The 22,731-nt window shown below is 41.4% G+C and overlaps 3 protein-coding genes across 4 annotated transcripts; 1 reads left to right on the top strand and 2 right to left on the bottom strand.

The window, feature by feature from the left end:
• Window positions 1-642: 642 nt before the first annotated feature.
• LOC145436477 (uncharacterized) lies at window positions 643-2,635 on the bottom strand. Its single transcript, XM_080313835.1, has 3 exons — window positions 2,474-2,635; window positions 2,118-2,180; window positions 643-1,536 (listed from the first exon to the last, which is right to left on the bottom strand). The coding sequence occupies exons 1-3, from the start codon at window positions 2,493-2,495 to the stop codon at window positions 923-925; spliced, it is 699 nt and encodes a 232-aa protein (XP_080169961.1). The 5' UTR covers window positions 2,496-2,635; the 3' UTR covers window positions 643-922.
• Window positions 1,420-13,569, top strand: LOC145436476 (uncharacterized). 2 transcript variants are annotated; one of them, XM_080313833.1, is made up of 3 exons: window positions 1,420-1,556; window positions 11,385-11,746; window positions 12,753-13,569. In XM_080313833.1, the coding sequence occupies exons 1-3, from the start codon at window positions 1,519-1,521 to the stop codon at window positions 13,451-13,453; spliced, it is 1,101 nt and encodes a 366-aa protein (XP_080169959.1). In that variant the 5' UTR covers window positions 1,420-1,518; the 3' UTR covers window positions 13,454-13,569. The 2 variants fall into 2 exon arrangements, with proteins under 2 accessions (XP_080169959.1, XP_080169960.1); XM_080313834.1 differs by lacking the exon at window positions 1,420-1,556 and adding an exon at window positions 10,335-10,383.
• A 3,392-nt stretch (window positions 13,570-16,961) lies between these two features.
• On the bottom strand, window positions 16,962-22,493 carry LOC145436475 (uncharacterized). The gene is made up of 3 exons (XM_080313832.1): window positions 22,017-22,493; window positions 21,277-21,429; window positions 16,962-17,995 (listed from the first exon to the last, which is right to left on the bottom strand). Exons 2-3 carry the CDS (start codon window positions 21,374-21,376, stop codon window positions 17,169-17,171), a joined length of 927 nt encoding a protein of 308 aa, XP_080169958.1. The 5' UTR covers window positions 21,377-21,429; window positions 22,017-22,493; the 3' UTR covers window positions 16,962-17,168.
• Window positions 22,494-22,731: the final 238 nt, after the last annotated feature.

The raw sequence follows: 22,731 nt of genomic DNA, 5'->3' as shown, positions 1-22,731 counted from the left end.
GAGTACGTTCTTGAAATTGGTCTCTATCCCAGCTTGACCAACAATGCAAAAGAAATTGCATCGATATTTGGTAGCACGTACGCATGTAGACAATAGTTTTCAACAATGAAATTGACGTAGAGCAACCTAAGATCACTATTGCGGACGTCATGTAAAATATGGTCTGATTCTTGCTTATTTATCTGACTTGTTACCAGAAGTTGAAAACCCTTCACAAAGCAAGCTGCGTCAATTGTCACATTTATTCTGCGTTGTTGAAGTGGAAATAAATGTGTTTTGTTAATGGTATGATTGAGATTGCACCAATGTAGGATCTACCGAAGTGAGCACAAAATAGAGTATTATGAAAAATTCCGGCCCACGAAAAAGTTGTACACTCGAAATGTGGCCCGTGACTAGCAAAAGGTCGCCGACCCCTGCTATACATGATATCGCTTTCCTATTCTAAAACTATTGCACAGCGCAGATGGACTATACAAGTCTGTCACGACAATTGATAAAAATGTAGTCCAAACGCATCAAGCATGGACTCTTATTATATCTACGTATTGGCCTTCAGAAAACTTCAACACAAGTCCTACACTATACTCCTTCAAATGATTGCCTTCAACTGTGTTCGCTACCTTTACGACGTTCATCAAATCAGGTAAAAGAGGTTTACTTCGCAAATACTAAAAGTATAAAAACGATTGGCACGATCATTTGATAACACAATGCGTCATGAGAGCATCGTAAAGCGGTGCATAAAAATTTATAGTCCTTCGTATAACACTTGGTAGAAATTTATCAAAACTTTGACAACTATTCCAGCAACTTTCGAAGAGTGCGCCGGACACTTCGGAGTCTGGTGTGGGCGTAATTCGATATATCCTTGCGACTTTAGAGATACTTGCCAGTTGCAAAATCGCAGCAATTCATCCAATCAACTTTCAAACAGTATCTCCGCTAGCTCACTGAATTCTCTGGGTGGACTCTCGACATTCTTTACGCCTTTCGTGAATTTATATATCCTTGCCAGTTGTAAAAGCGCCTTTGCTTCACTCTTAGCGCTCACTTCCTTGTCCGCAATCCGCAAATCTTTCAACCGCTTCAGCATATCCTCCATGCTACGCAATCCGTGCGTCACGGCTATGTCCCGCTTTTCCCCTCCGCAACGTATCAGCATTTCACATATTCCAGCCATCTGCTCCATGTGATGGACCAACCACTGAGCCGCGCTGTCGTGAGAGAGCCGCGTGATGTCGAAAACGTCGCTCCAGACGTGAAAGACAATCAACACTCGCGTGTATTCGCCTTGCTGCGCGTAAGCGACGCCTTTCCCCGGTATGGTGCAAATTTCTGAAGGACTACAACCACGTACAAAGTCTCTGGCTGTCGTAAGAGCGCTGTGCTGCCGTCCACGGTCTAAATAGAGCTCGCATTCCGCGATTTTGAGGAGAGAATCGAAGTCAGGCTGGCCTCGCAAGCCCATCAACCTCGCTAGCAGCACGGCCGCCCAGGAATAACCGATTTCGGAAAATGGTCGACGGAGTAGAGCTGAGAATGACGAGAAAAAGGTACGTGACGTCATCCTACGTGAGTTGTGGGCCGACTAAGGCTGGGCATCGAAATTAGAGTATTATATTTGATGCAATGACGTTTACAATTCTCTGCTAGTTGCTGCCGATTACCCCTGACCAGTGTCAGCCAAATATATCCGGGTTCATTTCAATATGCGTGTATTATTCAGTTGATATTCAAGTTATGTACCTCTAAGACATGCGACTGTTGGTTCTTTTGAATTCACTGCTAGTTGATGACGATTACCCCAGACCACCATACACGCCCTTATAACTCGTTATTAGCGTTCAACACACGTACCTCACACATAGCGAAAAGTTGGACACGTCGATGGAAACGATATTAGCGTAAAGCAGTTGCACATTGTACAGTGCTGGTGAATTTTTAATCATTTTTCAAGCATATTCGGAATTATTTATATAGTCTTACAGGACGTCTTACTGTTGTGATGTTCTGCAATATATACTAGAGTCAAATTCTGGTACTCTGTAAAGAATCGAATCGCTCGGGTACTCGATGTTGCCCTGCCCCATAGACGCGGCAAATATGGTACTCACCTCTAATGTTTAAAATGCGTTCGGCCGTGTTTTGCGAATAACTAGCGCCTCGCTGCGACGGATCTGAACGCGACACAGTGTGGTTATATTTTTCAACTGGAATATCTTATATGACTCGTACTCGATTCATCAACAGAATAGATCAGCCGTGGAACGTGTTATCATATTTTCGCCTAGGGTTTCATGATTTCCATGGTCATGTGAGCATGTGGGATTGAATTTAGGGTCATAGTTTGGGTCATGAAGTCGCACGCACGAGTGTCGCATACCCAACTGTTGTATGCTTAACTATCGTTCTTGTTATCTCACATGCTCAAATGAATCGATTTCTGATATTCTAGCTGACTGCAACTTACCTTGATATCCTTCCTCGACCATGTTAGTAACGGAATTCGTAAACACAAGATAATAAAATTCTGTAAAGGTATAAGATAGTTATAGGACTTTGTTCCTTCTCTGAGTTAACTGAGCAGTTAGTGGCTCAACTTCAGTCGCTTGGTACTCCGTTTAGCGCATTGCACAGAGACGTAGCTTTCGATTCACATTACGGTTGTTTGCGCGTTAGTAATCACATCTTCACTGCTAATCAGCGATGCTATCATGGTGCCGACTCAAGCTTCCCGTAGTAGTTTCCCAGCGAGTATCAGAAACGAAATCAAGATGAATGCCTTTATTTTACTAGTAAGCGCTCAAGATTATCGGACCTCCATCTGACATATCATTAATTTTCAGGGCTTGTCGCTCATGCAATCCATTATTTCGACACATCCCTTTTGCGTGATTCTTATTTATATCGCCTAGGCCTAGGTGGGTGTGTGATGGCGGAGACTACTCCAGCTCATGTCGATACTCGATACCTTCCTATCCTTACATTGTATCGCAGTCGTGTCGTGTTTTGGAATGGTGAAATTATTGCCACTGCCAGCGATTGGATGCGCGATCTCAAAGGGTGCATGAAGTGAATTCACAAATCTGTAAAATAGTTGGAGTCACATTGATTCAAGATGAAATTATATTAGCGGTTTTACTAGACCATAATATAAGTATGGTTGGGTACAATAATTCGAGTACTCGAATCTGAATCGAGTATTAATTTTGATGCTTCGAGTCGAGTAGTAAAAGACGATTTTTTCGAGTACTGAAATTATACGCTTCTCGCCACTGACCACCATAATTAAAGTTTCGATACTAATTTTCACTGTCGAGGCCTTGAAACCTTGATTGGCCGTATTGTAGGTTTACCATATTTTGGAAATCTAAAAAGAGGACAATTTTTCAGAATTTTCAGACTTGCAAAACCGGAGAAGAATTTTTCATAAATGGTAAATTTTACCCACTTCGTGGTCGGTTGACTAAAAAAAAATCATCTTTCTCGCTCGGTGCCCAAAATACAGTTTTTTCCTTCACATTGTCGAGTGGTTGACTTAAAAAAAGGTCAACTTTCCGCTCAGCTCCCGAAATACCAGCCGAAGCGTCACTTTGGTGCTGATTTACGGCATCTCAGTCGGATTTTGCTATAAATATGACCAAAATTCTCAAAAACGAGGTCAAAATCTCAAAAAAGAGGACAAAAGGGCGTCCTCCGAGGACACTTTTAAAAAAGTCAAAAAAAAAGAGGACATAGCCGGTTAAAAGAGGACGTATGGTAACCCTACCGTATTGTAGCATACGAAACATATAGTACAAAGCTACGAACGTTACTGGAAATAGCACATATCCGAAGTCATGATCATTCCACAACATATTCATCAAGTGCAAAAAAAAAATGGGTTTGGTCGAAAAAATACCAAAGTATCTTTAATGTAATGGATGGGAGGCATTATATTCTTGGTGGTCGCATAAAAGGTATGTATTTGAACTTTGACATATTACATTATGGTATGACGTCATAATGAGTGATACTCGATTACTCGACTCGACTCGAAGCATTTTACGTGACTCAGAATAGAATCACTCAGGTACTCGATTTTGCCCAGCACTAAATATAAGTTGTTTTACGTAACAGGTTCCCCATTATACGAAGAAATAAGTTCGTCGGAGAGAAATGAACTCATTTAGGGCGAAGATCATGAAGTTAGCTTAACCGGGCTAATGCTAATCGTCTGATTAAAACTGCTAATCGTGACGCGTAAACTTGGGATAAGATTTCACGCAATGACTATGCAGAGTCGTCAGATAAAACTTTTAATCCATCGAAGTAGGTTGCCTCGGATTACAGCTTTTATTCAGATGATTAGCATTCTCCCGGATAAGGCAGCCTTATGATCTCCTTCCTTAGAGCACGTTGCAGTTTTTTTTAAGTAAGAACAAGGGGTAACAGTTCGAAGTCCGGTCTGGTCTTTTCAGGTTGGGACTTCCCTGTTGGAACTAGCTTGAATCGCTCGAGGACAACTCGGCTAATTAACGTTACAATTAACGTTGCAGTTAAAACAAACGGTGTTTAAATACTTCTTAAAAAACATGTCGTATGAGCCTACGGACAATTACCACCCGATATAGGCCTACCCGACGTATATCGATATCGATGGTTGGAACCCTAAAGAAAGTCGGTTGAACAACAATAGTACAGATATTTCGTCAAAGGAGCTTTATTTACCGTATATTTTCGATTGTCAATGTCAATCCACTATGACGTCACAATTGAATATTCGTGGTGTCATGGCTTAAAAAAAAACAATAAAAAGCATGTTTCAAACAAGGGCCTTGTTTAACTGCATCTGCGGCCTGCTATATGCATCTTGTTTCAATATGCATCTGGTCGTTGAATTTTTCTGAATTACTTTTGTCAATAATAACACCCAATGGTTTTCAACTTTTTATGGTCGCGACTCCATCTCCAATCTGAAAATGTTCTGTGACACAGGTCAAAATCTAACGAACTGATTACTTAAAGAAGTCAGCACCTTTGCCCAGACGTACGAGCTATTTTGGGAGCTGATTACGTTCAACATCTTCGCGAACCCAATAATAAAGGCAAGCGACCCCCACGTTTGGAACCACTATCTTTGAATAAAAAATTTAAAATACCTTAACTATATCTAAGAATATACCGTTCTTGTATAATTGCGATTTAAATTGGGCTTATTTCAGTAAATCCAAGTCATATTTGTTTACATTTTATTGCAGTTTTTGCGAGGGTGGTAATATAGTCCCTTAGTAAAAACAATAAATGTGATAGTAAATCACGCGCAGCGCGAAGAAAATATCACGTAGCGTATAAATTCCCAACAATAATGTTATTATGTTGATTTACGAAAAAACTATGAGCCTACGCCAAGCCTTCAAAATTCCGGACATTTAGGCATATGTTAGAAATTCCTCCCGGGCGCATGTTTGAACAGTGAAATTCCGGACTTGTCCGGGAAGCTCCGGACGTATGGTGACCCTATTAGAAGATAACTATATGATTTTCCTGCTTCTGTCACAACGCCATATGAGGCATCTTGACTGACATCGGGCCGATCAGGGGCGCCTAACTAAATGAATGCTACATCTGAAATATCTCTTTAAGACAGGCTTCAAGTCAAAACAGATTTGTGCCTGGAATAGCGTTGTAATAGTACGTGCCTTCCTACGTCCGACCTCACAAGAACCCGAACGTTTAGGGTAGTGGTTCTGAAAGTGCATGGTAAAATCAGTAAATTAATAGCTATATCTGGCTATACTTAGAAGATATGCATGGAAATGTGGTCACGTCGTTCACGGTTGTACAATGCGCTTTCAATCTGAAGTCGTCACCAATGCTCACCATGTGGTTTATTGGCTTGTAATATTGCGTTATCTTACCAATCAATCATAACGACCAACATATCATCAGTCATCGAGGCTTATTGTGATCACATTTATAAACTACTGCACGGGAATCACGAATTCAGACAATAACGCACCGTAACGAAGTAGCCTACGATGAGCGATGACATTCGAATGGAAATTGCTTTGCGCGATTTTAATCCTTGACATCACCTGCACTAAGATTTCTACAAGGTTTTGACCCTGAAATAACGTGTATCGTACTTCCTAGGCCAGGGGTCGGGAACCTTTTTCGACCGAAGAGCCATATTGACCCAACATTTTCAAATGTAACTCCCAAAGATCCATATGTGTCAATCAACTGTTACGTCACAATGGAAATGTGTGACGTATTGGTAGCACTAATACGCGGGATTCGTAGTGAGCGCCATATTCTCTCTGCTCACATGCGTAGGTGGGTGGAGCCAAACATTGTCACTGCAACATTACATACGTTGAAACCGTCAATGATTATTGGTATTTTCTATCGACGTTTATGAATTACTAGGTAGTAAACATTTTTACTCCCAAAATCAAGCAATTTTCAAATTTTTTGTTCGAAAATTGTGCGAAAAAAGAGGTAATGCACAAGTGAGGCACAGATGGGTCAAGACTCACCTGTGATAACCCCGGCGTTGTCTGAAAAAACTTTGGAAACACTGGCTCAAAGGGATACGCATCATCAACATATTGAGTTTACGATAATAATATTCCGTTACGAACCTCGATAGTGGCACAGTTTGATGCGCGGTTAATTCGAAGCCGAATCGTTACTGGCATGGTTCGTTGTTCGAGATATATCATTTACGAGCAACTCTTTGTGGTGCGACTGATGCACACAATGATGTAATAGATAAGGCTAATTTCTGCTCAGCCAGTGAATGCAGATTAACATGATTGGCGGCTGAGTATGAGCTTTGTGCCGCGTGTCTTATGTTACTCGCACAATAATTGCGATTGATATCTGACGCGTTCGTTTATTGCCGGCTTTAATAACTCTATGCTTTCATTTCTGGTATTCCGGGGAAATGCTACAGGAGAACAGTATGGTGCAAAACGAGCTTTGCTTGGTGTACAGAAATTTGCCATTATTTTGCATGTGATATTGGTATTGTTTCGACCACGCCCATTTCATTGCATCTCATGATAATGCTGTGGATTGATCACGGTTTCACATGTATATGATTTCCTCTAAACCCGTAGTCGGAAACCTATGGCTCGCGATCCATATATGGCTCTTTTGGGTATAAGATATGGCTCTTTGCCAAATGTTTATTTTTGTACTAAATTGATCAATATTGCAACGATTAGTTGGTAAATTTTCATCACAGCCAAAATAATTATTCTCGTGGCAGTATAAACATGTCTTTGAGAGGTAAAGACAATGCCGTCTTCAGGTTTAGTGGCTCGGACCCCCTCTTTTCAATATCGTCATATTTAAGTTATTGTCACGCCGGCGGCCAATATCACTCGCGAGTTCTATGTTCCCGAGTCGAAAACTTGAATTGTGCGATACTTTGATTAATCAAAGAGCATAGCAGACATGGCGACGCCCAATTCAAAACGCAGTTTTCATATACACGTTGTCTTCCTGATCTACGGCACGAAATCAACTCTTGTGGATGTGACATTCACAATTACAAACTCGAATTACAAACAACGCCATAGCTATCCACGTTATTCATTGGTAAGTATAGCTTTGTGTAGTGTCGGCGATCAAACGTATGCGTGTCGCCCGACGTTGTTACCGCCGGATACTTGGAGAATTGAGAGGAAGATAAGTATTTAGATTTTGAGAATCAGTGTGACAGTCCCATTCGATTAATATCAGTTATATTTTAATAAATTCTAAGCTACTTACGATGAATTGCGTTATCCATGGTGAGGCTTGGGCCGTCTGTGCCTTAACTCTCGTTTCGAGCATTATTTTCGAACAATAAATACCAGTTTTCACAGAGAAAATATGGCGCACACGATAAATCCCATTTAGTGAGTTCGAATTGGTGCTACCATGACGTCACGAATTTTCAATTGTGACGTAACAGTTGATTGGCTTTTAGTTCTCTTTCGGAGTTTAAATGGAAAAAATAGTGCCAATATGGCTCTTCGGACAAAATATCTTCCCGACCACTGCCCTAAACGTTTGCCGCTTTTTGCTAAAGGGCTCGATGCAGTAAGTCTGATCGAGGTTTGAGGCTTCCACATTGGTGAATAGTACCGAAAATATAGTTTCGTTGATAATATGATTCTTAATGGCAAGAAGGATCTCATTTCAGTATACTTAAATAAAAATATCATCTCTCACTCACAAACTATAATCAGTAGAATTATTACTAGATTCAGAGTAATACAAAATCATTGTGCCCAGCCTAGTAATCAATCATTTATGGCTACATACAATGACTTGGCGCATCATTCATGAACATAATCTGAAATGAAACAGACTCGGATATGATACAATCGCTCGTAATTATGTATATCGTGCGTGCATGCGGCGAGATGACAATACCTGAACTCCTAAATATTTTCTTTACGGGAGGGCGTCTCCAGATTCACTGGGAGATTGTAGCGACATTGTCTTAACGCGCATGGCATATATCCGTCATATCTGCTCCATAGAGAGTGGCTATACAGACTACGACAAGTAGATAATTCCAGTTGCCTAATTAGACTAATTGCTGTTCATAATCTAATTATAATATAATTTTTGAAATGATACTTTGCTGTAATACTAATGCTAATCTAATTTTAATTCCAATTTAATTTCTGGTGTCCCTGAAAATGATACAGGAGAACCGTATAGTCCGAAACGAGTCAAGCTTGCTGTACAATATTTGCTATTCTTCTGCTATTCTCATCAAAATCTGTTTTGATATGAACTGAACTTGCTACAACGTCCAAGTTTTTGCGAATTCAGTAATTCGAATTCGAATCCAATCTGAACAAAAATTGCGTAGCTATGTTTCTAATTGTAATCAAATTTGGAAGAAAAACTGTGTAGCTGTAGTTATAATTATTCTATTCTAATTTGAAAAATTCTGGTTCAAATCTGGTGCAATAAGCCAAAGGTAGAATGGCGCGGGTCGTGCCAATTAGTTTGTCGATTAGCCGATTAGTCCTGAGCCAGAGGCGGTCAATGGCGAATGTAGTTAGCCTTGTGTAATCGCGAAGCAATAGAAACAATGTCGCAACTTTCTATTCAATTACAAGACATCTCAAAACTGCTCCGCGTAGTAGTAAAATAATGGAAAGGTATGTGAGGTGCCCATGCTTTAAGTAAGTCTCTCAAATAAGTAGATTTGTTCGAGAAGGGATATGCAGTTAATATCGATGACTACTTTCGACATTGCAAGATATATATCATCGCAACTAGCGCAAAATAACTGATGACGTTACAAATAGATACCATATTGAAAAGAATATATACTATGATACTGGAGCTATTTTACGGGGATCTTATGACAATTTCAATTGCGAAAGTGACGCAGCTACACCACAATCCGGTGAACAAGTTTTGCCAAAGATACTGCGGATATGGTAGTCGAAGCAGTGCAAAATCATAACCGATGGAGTAAGTGGTGCGAGCACGCAAACCTATAAACCATAGTTAATAACGAGAAAGTTTTTAGCCTCTTCAAACTAGATTCCATTTAGAATTATAACTGTAGAGTTTTCACTAAGTTAGATTAAAGTTAGAATGACAGCTACACATTTTTTTTCGAAATTAAGACTTGAATTACAATGTTAACTGCACATTTTTCTCAAAATTGAATCTGAAACTTGACTCGTTTCGCGCGAAACAGCTCTGCTGTGACATTTCCAGAAAAACCAGAGATTAGATTAGAATTACAATGGGATCATAGAGACATGTCACAAATTAGATTACAATTCGATTGGCGATATTATACTCTAATAGTCCTTATTGGACAAGCAGAATTATCTATAGTCCAAGCCTGCTATGAGTGGGCCTACTCGGATAAGGTATAAGTGCTTTTTTACTGATCATCCCTGTCCAGCACCCGACAAGCGACACAAGAATCGCATAGAAAGATTCGGCTAGCCACACCGCTGCGCTGTAGAGAATGATTTCGACCGAACGTGAGTCCATTTGTTTACTTGCGGTAATACGTATTTCTTCGGTTCCATTCACGGAGTGCGAACTACCTGCAGACATAATTGGAGATAAAAATAGTCGGGCTCTAGACGCGGCATGTTCCCAGGCTTTTGCAAGTCTGAGATGCAAGTCCGAACAATAGGCTGCGCAGGTGCGAATAGATAAGTCGCCATTTCAATCGACAATATATTGTTGATTAACAACTGCGTACGGTTGCGATAACACAATACAAGCGACGCTGAAGCTTTCCGACAGCGCTTTCATGCTTGCGATGAAACCTCGTATATGGACCGATTTGCATTTCTACTCATTTGAGGCATAGTTCTGATGATAGGACGGAGATTGGGAACTGGATAGCAGCAGGTAAAGTACAATGATATGTTACGCCTCTAAATTATGCTCGATGCTATACCGCTTCGTGTTACGATCGTTCTTCAACAGGAGATTGATCAATGGTGACTTCAGGTAGGCAGATTTTTGCAGAGGGCTGGTCAAAGTAGATGTAGCTTAATCCTCTCAATTAAGAGTAGAGGTAGCGATTTCAGGACATCAATGAAGAAATTGCTGTAAATGACGCTCGCCAGATGTTTACGAATACGCGTAATTTCAGACATGAAGCTTATCGTTTTCGCAATTGAACGGCATATTCCTAGTATTGCATAACGACAACGGTTACCGTTGGAATGGGAAACGTGCGAGACGAATTCAGGGCCCACCCTGTCCGCCGCGACACATTAAGACATGATAATTTGGCCAACATGCGGCTGCGCAAAAAGTGCGGTGTCAAAAAGATAGTTGGTGATTTAAAAAAATTGGTCCGAAGGGAGCGTCGCCGGTTGGCAGAAACCTTCGATATTGTTTGGTATGTCACGCCATCGAAATAGTCGGCACCGATTAGTCCCGTCCTTGCAATCTGTTCTCGCAGTAGCCTACCGATGCCACTAGCAGGGCAAAATGATGCACCTCAGTTTTAAAGCTCCTTCTTTATTTGATACATGATCGTGAAAACACGGCGTACTAACGTAAGAAATACATTCAGTTCAATGAGCGAGGCGTGTGTCGTGAGATGCAATTATAGCTCAGATTTGGGTCGCGGTCTCAAAAGTTTTAATACCAACTGTATTAACATTTTTATTAAAACCGGTAAAAGACAGTTTGTTGGACTAATTTGCGGGTATCGCTGCTGATTAACAGGACTCGATTCAAGTCATAAAGAATGTGTCGAGTATAGTATAGTATGTATGAGTTGAGTCATTACAACCCTTGATATGGGGTTTATTATATAACTTGATACTGGAATTCCAGTGTCCGGCTTTTACCAAAAGCTATATAAAGATGGTACATTTTACATTGTTTCGTTGCAGACCAGATATGTCGGGGAGCGAGCCGGCCGATGGCGTCGACGACGGCGACGGCGACACAGGAAACGACGGTGCGAAGGCAGCCGATACATCCAGTGGCGACGGAGAGTCGAGCGAAGATCTGGACGTTTTACTCATCGAAAACCTGGACGTCTCCGTGACCGAAGCCGCGATTTGGAAGATGTTTCTACGCGCCGGATCCATGAAGTCTTTCATATCAGCTAGGCGTCATGTTTCAACGGAGGGCATAACTAGAGTCGCGGTGGTCGAGTTTCACGATCGGGAGTCGTTAGAGCGGAGTGTTCTGATGTTCGATGGGTACGTTTACAAGAGCTGCGTTTTGAGACTGCGGATCGTGCGGACAGGTGGGTTTATTTAACAGTTTTATTCGAAGTACACCTACTTTTTCCGAGTTCGTAAGTTGGCTCTGCCGGCTTTCATTACCTAGGCTAGAGTTTTTGATGACTTTATACTTGAACAGTTTTTAGGCCAAGCTACCTATTTTCCATGTTTTGGATAGAAAAAGCTAGAGTGAAGTTTTCGAATAAGTTTGGATCACTTTCATGAGTGAAATCGCCACAAGAACCGCTTACAATAGCTCCCGGTCGGTAAATAAGTGCTCGTGATTAAGTGGAATTATTCATGTAGCCACAGGTAGTCCGTAACGAATTACATTTTCCGAATACTCAAGTAGGTTTCCCTTACTTTTATTACTTGCGAAAGTGATTGTGATTTTAGCTAAATTCGGTGAAGCTCCCTACTTTTATAAGCCTACATTTCAAGTAGAAAGTGTTGTTGCTTGTTGGTATAGTCCTGCATCACTTTTTTTCGTGAATGTGTCATGAAAGAGCCTGAATACATTTTCGAATATTAGTGGTATTAGTCGTTTTGCATTGGTCGTGAAGATTCACCGTGTTATTTTTGAAGTGGCCTACTGCGATTGACTGTTAAAAGCATGCAACCCATCAGCCAAATATAATTTTTGAAACTGTACTCTCTTGAGCACTTTCAGACTTTACTTCCTTCCACTTGAAGTAAATTGAACATGTCTTTTGAATTGCTACATCAACTCATAATTAAGTAAAAGCTTTCCTTGGTCGTTACAGCAACGCTGACTAGCTTTGACCACCTCTGGCCTGGTCATTATTCGTTCTGCGTCCCGAAGGTTGATCTTGCAATTTCGAAACTTTAGCCATCCGTGATTAACTGATGCGTCCGTCCACGACTCGTTGCTTTAATCCGCCATTTTAACCCATTTTCTATTTCGAGTAGAAGTAGTTTTGTCACGTCCTGGTATTCCCTACATGTAGGCTACTTGTAATACAATTAGAGATTCGCAGCATTACAACATCTGCTCATTTCCTGTTGCAGGATTTCACGTTGTGGACGGAGTAACCAAACGATGGGTGAAGCCTGTTGTGCGCAACAACTACGAAGACTTCAAACGCGTGCTCACCATCAGTAATATCAACTCGAAGGTTACAGAAGAGCAGCTCGTGGACGCGGTCGAAGAATTCGGAAAGGTGGTGGATCTGATCTTACAGAAAGACTACAGGTCGTTGGCAGGCAACAACATCGCAAGAGTACTGTTTGAAGAATCGGCATCGGTGGAGAAAGCTTTTCACGGCAAGCTGTACGACATGGGATGGGTTCCTGACCGTGTCACTAAAGGTTGTAAGCATAAATTCCAACCTTTGGCTGGAAAAGGATGTAAAAAGAAATTGTTCTCGTCGTCCGTCGAGTGTGGCCAGATTACCGACTTTTTGAAGTCGCTGATTGAAGATTCGTTCTCGAAATCTGAGCGTCGCCTGTACAACAGACGGGGCAGCATTGTTCGCCCGTTACCTCTCACAGATAAAGTGGATACGCCAGACGAATGCGGAAAGGCTTATCACGCCCTTGCGGACGCGTGCGCTGTGAGCTCGTTGAGCCCGCCGAAAAACTACCTGAACCGGGAGGTTATTGGCGAAGAGGTTTGGACCGAAGGTGATCGAGTGCTGGATTTCATGCGGGTGGAGCAGGAGCTGGTGGACATGATGGATGGTGACGTTGAAGAAACTGGTCTTGAATGAAGTTACGGAATCTCTCGTTTTAATTTTGGACCCGGGCGTTGACTGACTCGATATTTTTCGTGTCTGCCAACAGTTTGCGAAATATAATAAAAAAGGAGTTCCGGAAAACGATATAATGGCGATGATTTGACGAGGTCAATTTAGTTCAGGCATTGTCAGGACTTGTGCGAGTGGAATTTTTGCTTTAACGCAGCGATTTCAACCAGGAGTAGCGAACATTGAAATCAGGTATACCCAACCGCGGCTACAAGCTGGCTTTCTTGCAGTAGACTTGGACACGTAAAAATATTAGCCTAATCCGGGCTTCGAAATGTAGCCTACTCCTGATAACTAGGCTATTGATCATGTCATTACCAAAGTCAAAATTTATCAGCGTTATATTCACATTCAAAGATTTGAACAGATCAATAACAACTTGAATATAATGATTACAGTGCCATCGCAATAGAAATGTCAGATCGCCGAAGAATTCATTTGTGTTACAGCTGTGAAGCACAGGCTACGACTACTTTATACTCGCCACATTTAATTGGCGATATTAACATGGATAAAGATACACGAGATGACACAGGATGTAACCAGACACATCAAAAATGCAACAAAATGCCAATGGTTGCCATACCGACTTGCTTAGATACCTAAATAAGCTACGAAACGCAAGCTACGACCTTTTGATATTTTACTATTTTCCATACCAGTTTGATAGTTTCTTGCGTCAGTGGTTGTACCAAGTCACGGCGTTCCGAGTCACAAAAGTCCGTCTCTGATTGTATCTTTTGACGCGACTCAGCTCAAGTCATTTTTATTTTAATACCTATGGACTCTGAGTTCGAGAAATTCAACAAAAGGTCGCGTCCAAGTCCAAATCACAATTTTAAGTACGAATTATCAACGGGTCATGTTTAACCATCATAAACAAATAATATCACGTGATAGGTTATCTTCAACATGCGTCGTAACTTTTGAAAGGGATGTAATAGCAAAATTTGATGAGTAGTTTCAGACTTCTGGAGTAGTTTTAGAGCGAATTTTAAGCTCTCAAATTAAAGAAAATTGGTAGTAAAATATTCTCGAATACTTCGAAATCCAAACTGCCGTCGCGGGCTGCACAAAATGGTCTCGCGGGTCGCGTGTTTTTTCTAAATTAGATAAGAATGACTGAATTTGCGAAGACTTGCAAATTGAATTAATTTCAGTTCATATCAAATCAGGGGCACTGTACTCTAAAATATAATGTGTTCTCAGGTTGAAGCGCAGATAGAATAGAATTTTCGGCCGCAGCTATTTTATTCAGAAAGCCACTGTAACAGAGCTGCATTTAAATGTAATTTGCATACGACTTTACGCTCCAGCTGCGCGTCATTACTTGACCCGTTGCGAAATTTATGGCTCGATATTTTTTGAGATACTGATATTTTTTATTTAAAAAAACAGAAAAATCGGTAACTTTAGTAACTGCCAAATGTGAACGGGAGTATTGGTAACATGCATATTGGAAATGCATCTTATGTCAATGCATTACTTATTCTGGACCAGTTACCAAGGGTCTCAAACTTAAATTGCGTCGTGGGCTTGATTCAAACATTGAGATCGCTCGTGGGCCGCACTAGTCAAATGATTTCAAAAATCTTACCTCGTGCCCTTGCTTTCAACGGGAATAGGGTTCTATTCTAACAACACGTTTATGCGCGAACAATGGACTTGGCAAAATACGATGATTGGCAGTCTGAACCGCTAAATCAGTGGCGCTAACGACGATTGAATCTGGGGTTTATATGCTCCCTCGGCATTCAGTCGTAATCTGGCGTTAGAACCGGTTATGCATTACGAGGAATAAATTAAATTTAACTGTAAATCAAGACATTAGAATTTGATTTATTGTTACAAAATCGCTATTCGGGTTTCTCTGGAGACGGACCGTTTGAATTAGAAGTGACACAGCAGCGTGGCCATAGATATTTGAATTACATTTTTGTCCGCATATAGCGGTTCCGGATTGATGTTTTTTTCCTCTGGCAATAACTACTTTTTGGTCCATTCTTCCGGAAAACTATGAACTCAGTGTGCACTTTTTACCTTATCGAAATTGGGTGTGAAAATAACCGACTCTAACCTAATGGTGGTAACCAGAGTGAAACCACAACATCGCAGTGCTCGTCATTTGTTATATTGGGGAATCATTCAATTGAAGTGTTTCCCAGAAAAAACGTCAACATTGGTTACTAATGTCCTGGATAATACATGCCTTTTTCAGACTACTCTGACTCGGTACGCGGGCCGGTTGACATCGTCAATTCTCGAGAACGAAACCTGATTTGATACGCACTGACCTTGATTTAATTTTCCCGTTTTTCGCGAATTCAGTAATTCTAATTGTAGTCTAGATTGAAAAATAACTGTTGGGATATAATTCTAATTCTAGTCTTATTCGGACAAAACATGTGTAGCTATAATTCTAATAATCCAATTTGGAGAAGATAAAAGCTAGTTTTCAACTCTTCTATCACAGTCACAGATCGGTACGAAGTTGCAGTTCAAGGTATTAAATATGTTCACGCAATTAAATATGCTACTTAATAAAATGATTTTCACAGCGTTGATGATCCTTACAATGTTCGCTTGCCGACTCGTAATTGGGACTGTGCACAATGATTCAAGTACTGGATTACGAAGAGAATTAATTCTAATGATTTGGGTAGAGTCACGCGAGGTGATTTTATCGAGTATCAAAACCATACATTCTTACCTGCTAAGATTTGACGTATATTGAGTTATAGTTTCGATGCTCTTCTCCCCTGTGGAAGCCTTGAAACCTCGATTGGTCGATTGATATATAGGTCAATTCTACACGCGCTAGTGCAATGATTCTCAACCTTTTTTTTAGACACGCCCCCTTTATGATAGTGAAAAATTTCCCGCCCCCCCCCCCTTATCGTCATATCACAAAATCCAACCGGGATGCTAGCAACCCCAACAGATTGTTTGGTGGCATGGAAGGTTATGACTGTTGATGAGATAATTAAAAAATATGAAATTCGGTCTATATATAAAGGAACACGCGTGAATTGGGGGTAAATCGCGCGAAGCGCGAAATTGTTTCTCAGTCGACTGCTTCTTCGCGCCCCCCTTCAGATGCTTTCACGCCCCCTCCTCCCAGGGGGATGCGCCTCCTAGTTGAGAACCACTGCGCTAATGGAAATGACATTTCGGTATCGTGATCAACCCACAGCCTTGTCACAAAGTGGATTGAAGTAGCTATGGTATCTTTAATGTGACGTCAAAATGACATTGTATTCTTTGAAGTAGCATAATAGCTTACATTTGAGCTTTACACGTCATTCATACTGTCACGACGTCATAATGACTGATACTCGAATACGCGGAAGCCTGATGCCCGATTGAGAATCGAATCACTGAGCTACCCGATTTTGCCGGACACGAAAATACGCAAACATTTGCAACATTCCAACTCGACACATCTCGTACCCTCAACGAAGCAAACATGAAATGAGATAGAAGACAACAGTATATTTCCCGTGGGATTAAAACAGGGCGTCGCTGCATTAGCTTCGCTTTTTCGAAATAATTCAGTAAAATTCATCATGCTTAAGATACATCGAATAAAATAATCGGATTCCGTCAGTTAACGTTCATTCTAAAATTGCGAGCACCGATAAAATGCAAAAAGACCACCTAAATCGCGCATCCGTCAATTTTATTCGTTTCGTCGCGCTTCGCGCGTTCCCTCCCTCGCGATCTCCATCTCGTTCCTGCGTTCCCGGTCGCTGCTAAAATCGGTGGCGGTCGCGCAAGCCTGTTCCGCACGCACAAAATATCGCGCCGCCGTATCAAGCTCGCCCGCGCATTTAAGGCCGCTGCCCGCACAGTTCAAAAGCTTTGCGTACACGGCGCGTTCCGCAGCTTTTTCTTTCAGAGCGTCCATCAGCGCTTGAATCCCGCATTTCGCGGCGTCCGCTTCACAAACGTACATCTTAGCCATACGGTATGCTTTCGCCAAACTCGCGGCGCACTTCCCCACGCGTAACGCCTTTGACTCAAGATCGATCGCCGCGGTGGCCGCTACTTTCTGCAACAACGCCTCCATTTTCTTCAACCCGAACTCGATCGCGATACCGCGTGACCGTCCGCCCTCGCGGATGAGCAGCTCGCTTACGGTTGCGATTTCTTCAACACGAATAGTCAGCCATCTGACGGCAACATCTGACTGAAAAGCGTGTACCTCGTGCAGATCACACCAAACCCAAAACATGATGAGAGCCAGGACGTGGCGGCCTGCTTCAAGGAACTTGGCACCTTCGATCGGCAATTTAGCGATGAGGGAACTGTTGGATGGCGATCTCATGCGAGCTCTCAGCTCCAGCAAGTCGGTTTTCTGATTTCCGCGCCCCAGGAACATCTCGCATTCGGTGGCTTGGATCAGATCGTCCAAAGTCCTCGAGTCTGTGAGTTGTCGGAGCTCTTGCAGAAGATCAGCCGTTTTCCTATGGCCTATCTCGTCAACCGATGATTGTTTCAGCTCTCCTGCAAAATTTATCAAGATCCAGTTAGGATTAGAGCACTACGAGTCGAGTACTCTTCAAGTACAATCGAGTGTTAACTGTAATGATTCGAGTCTAGTAGTTAGAGATGTTTTTTCGAGTACTGAAATGATGTGCTCCTTCCCGTAAAGAGTTAATTTATCAACTAAAAGTAAAAATACAATAAGTGCAATACAAATTGGCTATAATAGGGGAGATTTGGTACCGATGGATTACTGGGACCGAAAATACTTGATAATTCCATGATTACGCTCCATGAATTTGTCTACAATTACATGCAGGCAGAATCTTTCCTCACATGCAAAAAAATCGACCTGCGTGAGTTATGGGGTCTGTGACGAATGATTTACGTTTTAGGGGGTGTAAAGTAAATTTGGATCGACATTTTCATTTTTCTATATCACCTTTCAGACTAACAAACCCGTCATACTTGATGATGTGAAGTATAGGACTTGTATCAGGGTATATAATGGCACATATAATTTGAATCAATACCATCATCGAGTGCATGGACAATTTTCAATTCAATTTCAATATTTATAGGGTGGGGGACCTATGGCACCATAGCCAAATCAAGCAAATTAGATCGATCTACTAATCACTTAACAATAGAAACTCGCCTATACATATATATAGGCTGTAAATCATAGTTACCTGTGGTGTTTTATCGCTATTACGAGGTATTTCAAAGTCAAAACATGATTTTATGCCAACATTTGAGTTGATATAATCTATTTTATTCTTTAAGGTCGCGACGAAACATTCTTCATTGGCTTGCTGTAGCTTAGCTTATAGTACACAACAAAACAAGTTAACAAATTTGAGTTTGAGCATATGTCTCATTGGTCCCATGGTCGTGTACCTTTGGACCCACCGGGTGGAGACCGATGACACGTTCGAGCAACAAATTTTAAACGTTTGGAAATATTTTTTGAAACGGCGGATATTCATGTAAATGTCCCCGATAGGTAGAGCTTGTATCGAAGTGTTGAGACAGCAAAAGATCTGCTATTCTCGGATGAAGATTTGAGGGCCAGAGATCGTTTTCTAATTTTTGATCCATCGGTACCACATCTCCCCTATATAGCCACAGACGCAACACTAATGAAATACACGGAGAGAATAAAGTCAGTCCTTTTACCGACAGAGAATCGGTTGCTCGAGTTTTATTATAGTCGATTCGAGAATATATATAATAAAACTCGAGCAACCGATTCTCTGTCGGCAAAAGGACCGACTCTATTCTCTCCGTGTATTTCATTACTGTTTCGTCTATGGCTATATATTGTAGCCAATTTGTATTGCACTCATTGCATTTTTGCTTAACGCTCTCGTTTTTTTTATCGGAGCATACGAAACATGTATTACAAAGCTAAGCACGTTGCTGTGATTTGGAAGAGACTATAAATTATACGTGGTAACATAAAGGGTACATATTTGAGCTTTCACCGTCGTTAGTGATGTTTTTACGTCATAACGAGTTATGCTCGAACACGCGACTCGTAGCCTAATACTGCATTTAGAATCGAATCACACTGACACTCTAGTTTGCTCAGACGTGCTCACAAATAATGCCTACCGTTTGCAGCCCGAAATTAGTGCATCGCGGCTGTGTAGTGTGTAGTGTACAGTACACAATTGGCGGGCCAATTGAGAAGTAAAAAATAGGTTGGCGGGCCGAGACATAAGTTCAAACTACATTCCGTGGCGTCTATCATTTCTCTACAGACGAAAGTGAATCACATTGTTAGCATCAGTTGCTAAGTAGATGTGTTAAAAAGAGGCCACGAGAAAGTGATGGTTAATTGAAAAAATACTATTTATTTATTCATTCAGTGCCATTATTAAAAACAATGCGAAACACGAAGCATCATTGACCCCTAATTCGTTCTTATATGCAAACGTCAAAATATATCTGAGATATCACAAAGCAGGTGTGGGTACTTTAATCGAGACTGGCTTGGAATTTCGACTTTTTGTGCACACGGCAGTTTCGCTGGCAGATGTCCCGAACTTCGGATCTCTCGGTCTCGACCAGCCGACGAGTGTCTGTATTGCTCTGTTGTCTTGTAATGCCGATTCAAAATAGATCTCTGAACACGACAACCACCTCACCACAAACTAGAAGGACTAAACTAAACTATAAGGACTAAAAGGACTCCGACAGAAATATTTATTGCCGAAGATCTTCTTAAAATGTCTGCCTCAAGCCCCACCTCTATTTTTAACGTGCCTGTTCATCGTTTTTTCGGTTTAACGTAACTCAAGTGCACTGATTGACTTGTTTTGCTGATTATGGATTGGAAACATGCGACTTGACAATTTAAAGCACACACCAAGTAATTCGCTATCTAATGAAGACAACAGACACGTTTTGAACTAACTAGAAACCGTTACTTATGGCTTTAATTGTTACTGCATACTTTGCTATATTTGAAATAATTGCAGTCCAGATTATGCGACCTGGACCTATACCTAGGCTAGGGAATCACTATACAGTATATTCACATCAACAAGCAGGTTTACCAGTAAACGCCTTCCCGGTTCAGTATATGCAACCTGTGTTTTAGTTCACACATTAGTATTAAAAAGTAGGTTATGTGTCATACATTCCAAGCTACTTTTCGCGGGCCAGCCAGAATCGTGTCGCGGGACGCACTTTGTCCAGGTCTGGTGTGCACACAGGTTGTTATACTATAGATAAGTAGATTCGCAACGGTTGGGCACCCAGATAAGCCTAGCAATTTCTGGTATGTTGGTTAACAGATACGGTAATCTTACAACAGGCCACCAGAACGCAAAAATAGGATGAAGCTGCTCGTAAGCGAAATGTACTGTAGCATTGATTCAAACAAATACACATTTTAATGTGGTCATGGCAGTGGAACCCTTGTATGGGAGGTTTAACGCGAATTCAGATTAAAAAAGGACAGGTCAGCTACGATATAGTCGTGAGCAAGACAGCACTCGTAAGCAGTCTAGTATTTCGGCCTAAATACACAGATACCCCCACTATCGAATTAGGATACTCGCAACAACAACAGTTGAGATGACAGCAACACAAAATACAACCTATTCTCAGTACAGACAGTTTCCATTCCTTACAACTCACGCCAGTACATTACGACGCACGATCAATTGATCATCAACACAAGCAACCACCACGAAACAGGGGTCAGTAACAATTTAGCACCTAACGCACAACACGTATTATATATGGCTGAAACGAAGTGACTCTATATTTCAGAGATGTATCTCAATTACCTCGGATGGCGGACACGCGCTCCACTTTCTCTTCCTCTGTTAAACCTGGCACGATATGTTGCTCGGAGGCTTGGGTATGTGCTGGATTAGGGTCCCACATGATAGGAGATGATGGAATAACTATCCGGAGCCCGGTGATCCAGATGGATGAATCTAGTTTTAAAAGACAGTGGCTGTCGCGATCATGTTATTGTTGGATATCAGGGCTGTGTACGAAGTAAGCCCTGAAGTCTCGACTGGTGGTATTACAGCATACGAAAATCGAGTACCAGGCTACGCAAGTTGGTGAAAATGACATATATGTGCATCGTGATCAACCCACAGCATTGTTACTAAGTGCAATGGAGTAGGCATGGTACAAAAATACCAAGCCATCTTCAATGTGATGTATAACTGACACATTATTCTTTGAGGCCGCGTAAAAGGTAATTATTTGAACTTTACACGCATCTAATACAGTCGTTAGGTAATAGTGAATTATGATCCGATGCGCCACTATAGAATCGGAAGCCTAATACTGATTCAGAATCCAATCGATCATCTAATTGACGTTGCCCGATCCTATTCGATACACCACTAGTCACGAATGTATATAAGATCCCAACACCACGAAAAGCCATAGCAAATATGATTATGTAGTCTCCTCACGCTCTATATATGTAACTATGGTAGTCCATACTACTCAAATTACACCAGGCTCACGAAAATCACCAAACTACACACGATATCTCATCCCGTACCTCTGAAACACGCAGTCGCTGACCCGCTTCTGAACGAATAGCGATTGCCGGTTTAGCGTACGATCGCTTTTCAAGTCGAGTCTGCAATCATCAGACCAATCAATGAAACTCTGTGTCTTGTGTGTATATTTTCCGTCGGGCAGCGGAAAATCGAGTGCCCTAGTGATTCGATTCGTTATCTGTACATGATGTGCTTTTATCAGGCCTGGACCTGGAATCGACAACACTGATGAGATCAGCCGTATCGCACGGTTTTGCAGGGTTCGAACTCTGCACAAAAATATTGTGCATGCACTTCCCCATACTACGATTCCATATTGCAGGTGAGAGTGGAAAAGAGAGAAGTAGATGGTTCGTAGTATTGATCTGGAAACCAAAGATTGCAGACGGGTCATTATTCACACACACCGAGCTAGTTTTGATATTGTGCATTCAATATGCTGCTTCCAATACATTTTGGCATCAATGGTGACGCCAAGATATTTTGCTGAGTCACAAATGGAGATTTGTTTATGATTGATGTTCACAGTGAAACTATGATTGGCATTATTTAAAAGGAGCATCTCGGTCTTATCTGCATTCAAACTTAGTTTTGTTTGCTTGCAGCCATCTCGATACTTTTGGGAGTTCCCTATTCACAGATGGGTCGGGCATTTCAGAAAGAATTTAATGTAGTCCAGTAGAATATTTCAGCTTCTCCGCATCTTTTGACATT

The sequence above is a fragment of the Botryllus schlosseri genome, chromosome 3 (genome assembly GCF_051294905.1).
Source record: "Botryllus schlosseri isolate E-star chromosome 3, Bs_hap1, whole genome shotgun sequence".
NCBI lineage: Eukaryota > Metazoa > Chordata > Ascidiacea > Stolidobranchia > Styelidae > Botryllus > Botryllus schlosseri.
This window is presented reverse-complemented; position numbering and strand designations above follow the sequence as displayed.

Bases quoted from the DNA above. Each gene is read 5' to 3' on its own strand.
- LOC145436475 (XM_080313832.1), bottom strand. From the start codon at position 21,376: ATGTGGGACCCTAATCCAGCACATACCCAAGCCTCCGAGCAACATATC. The intron at 17,996-21,276 runs GTAATTGAGATA...TAAATTTTGCAG, and splicing joins GCGCGTGTCCGCCATCCGAG to GAGAGCTGAAACAATCATCG.
- LOC145436476 (XM_080313833.1), top strand. From the start codon at position 1,519: ATGGTCGACGGAGTAGAGCTGAGAATGACGAGAAAAAG. The intron at 1,557-11,384 runs GTACGTGACGTC...GTTTCGTTGCAG, and splicing joins CTGAGAATGACGAGAAAAAG to ACCAGATATGTCGGGGAGCG. The intron at 11,747-12,752 runs GTGGGTTTATTT...TTCCTGTTGCAG, and splicing joins ACTGCGGATCGTGCGGACAG to GATTTCACGTTGTGGACGGA.
- LOC145436477 (XM_080313835.1), bottom strand. From the start codon at position 2,495: ATGGTCGAGGAAGGATATCAAG. The intron at 2,181-2,473 runs GTAAGTTGCAGT...TGTCGCGTTCAG, and splicing joins GGTCGAGGAAGGATATCAAG to ATCCGTCGCAGCGAGGCGCT. The intron at 1,537-2,117 runs GTGAGTACCATA...CGTCATTCTCAG, and splicing joins ACGCATTTTAAACATTAGAG to CTCTACTCCGTCGACCATTT.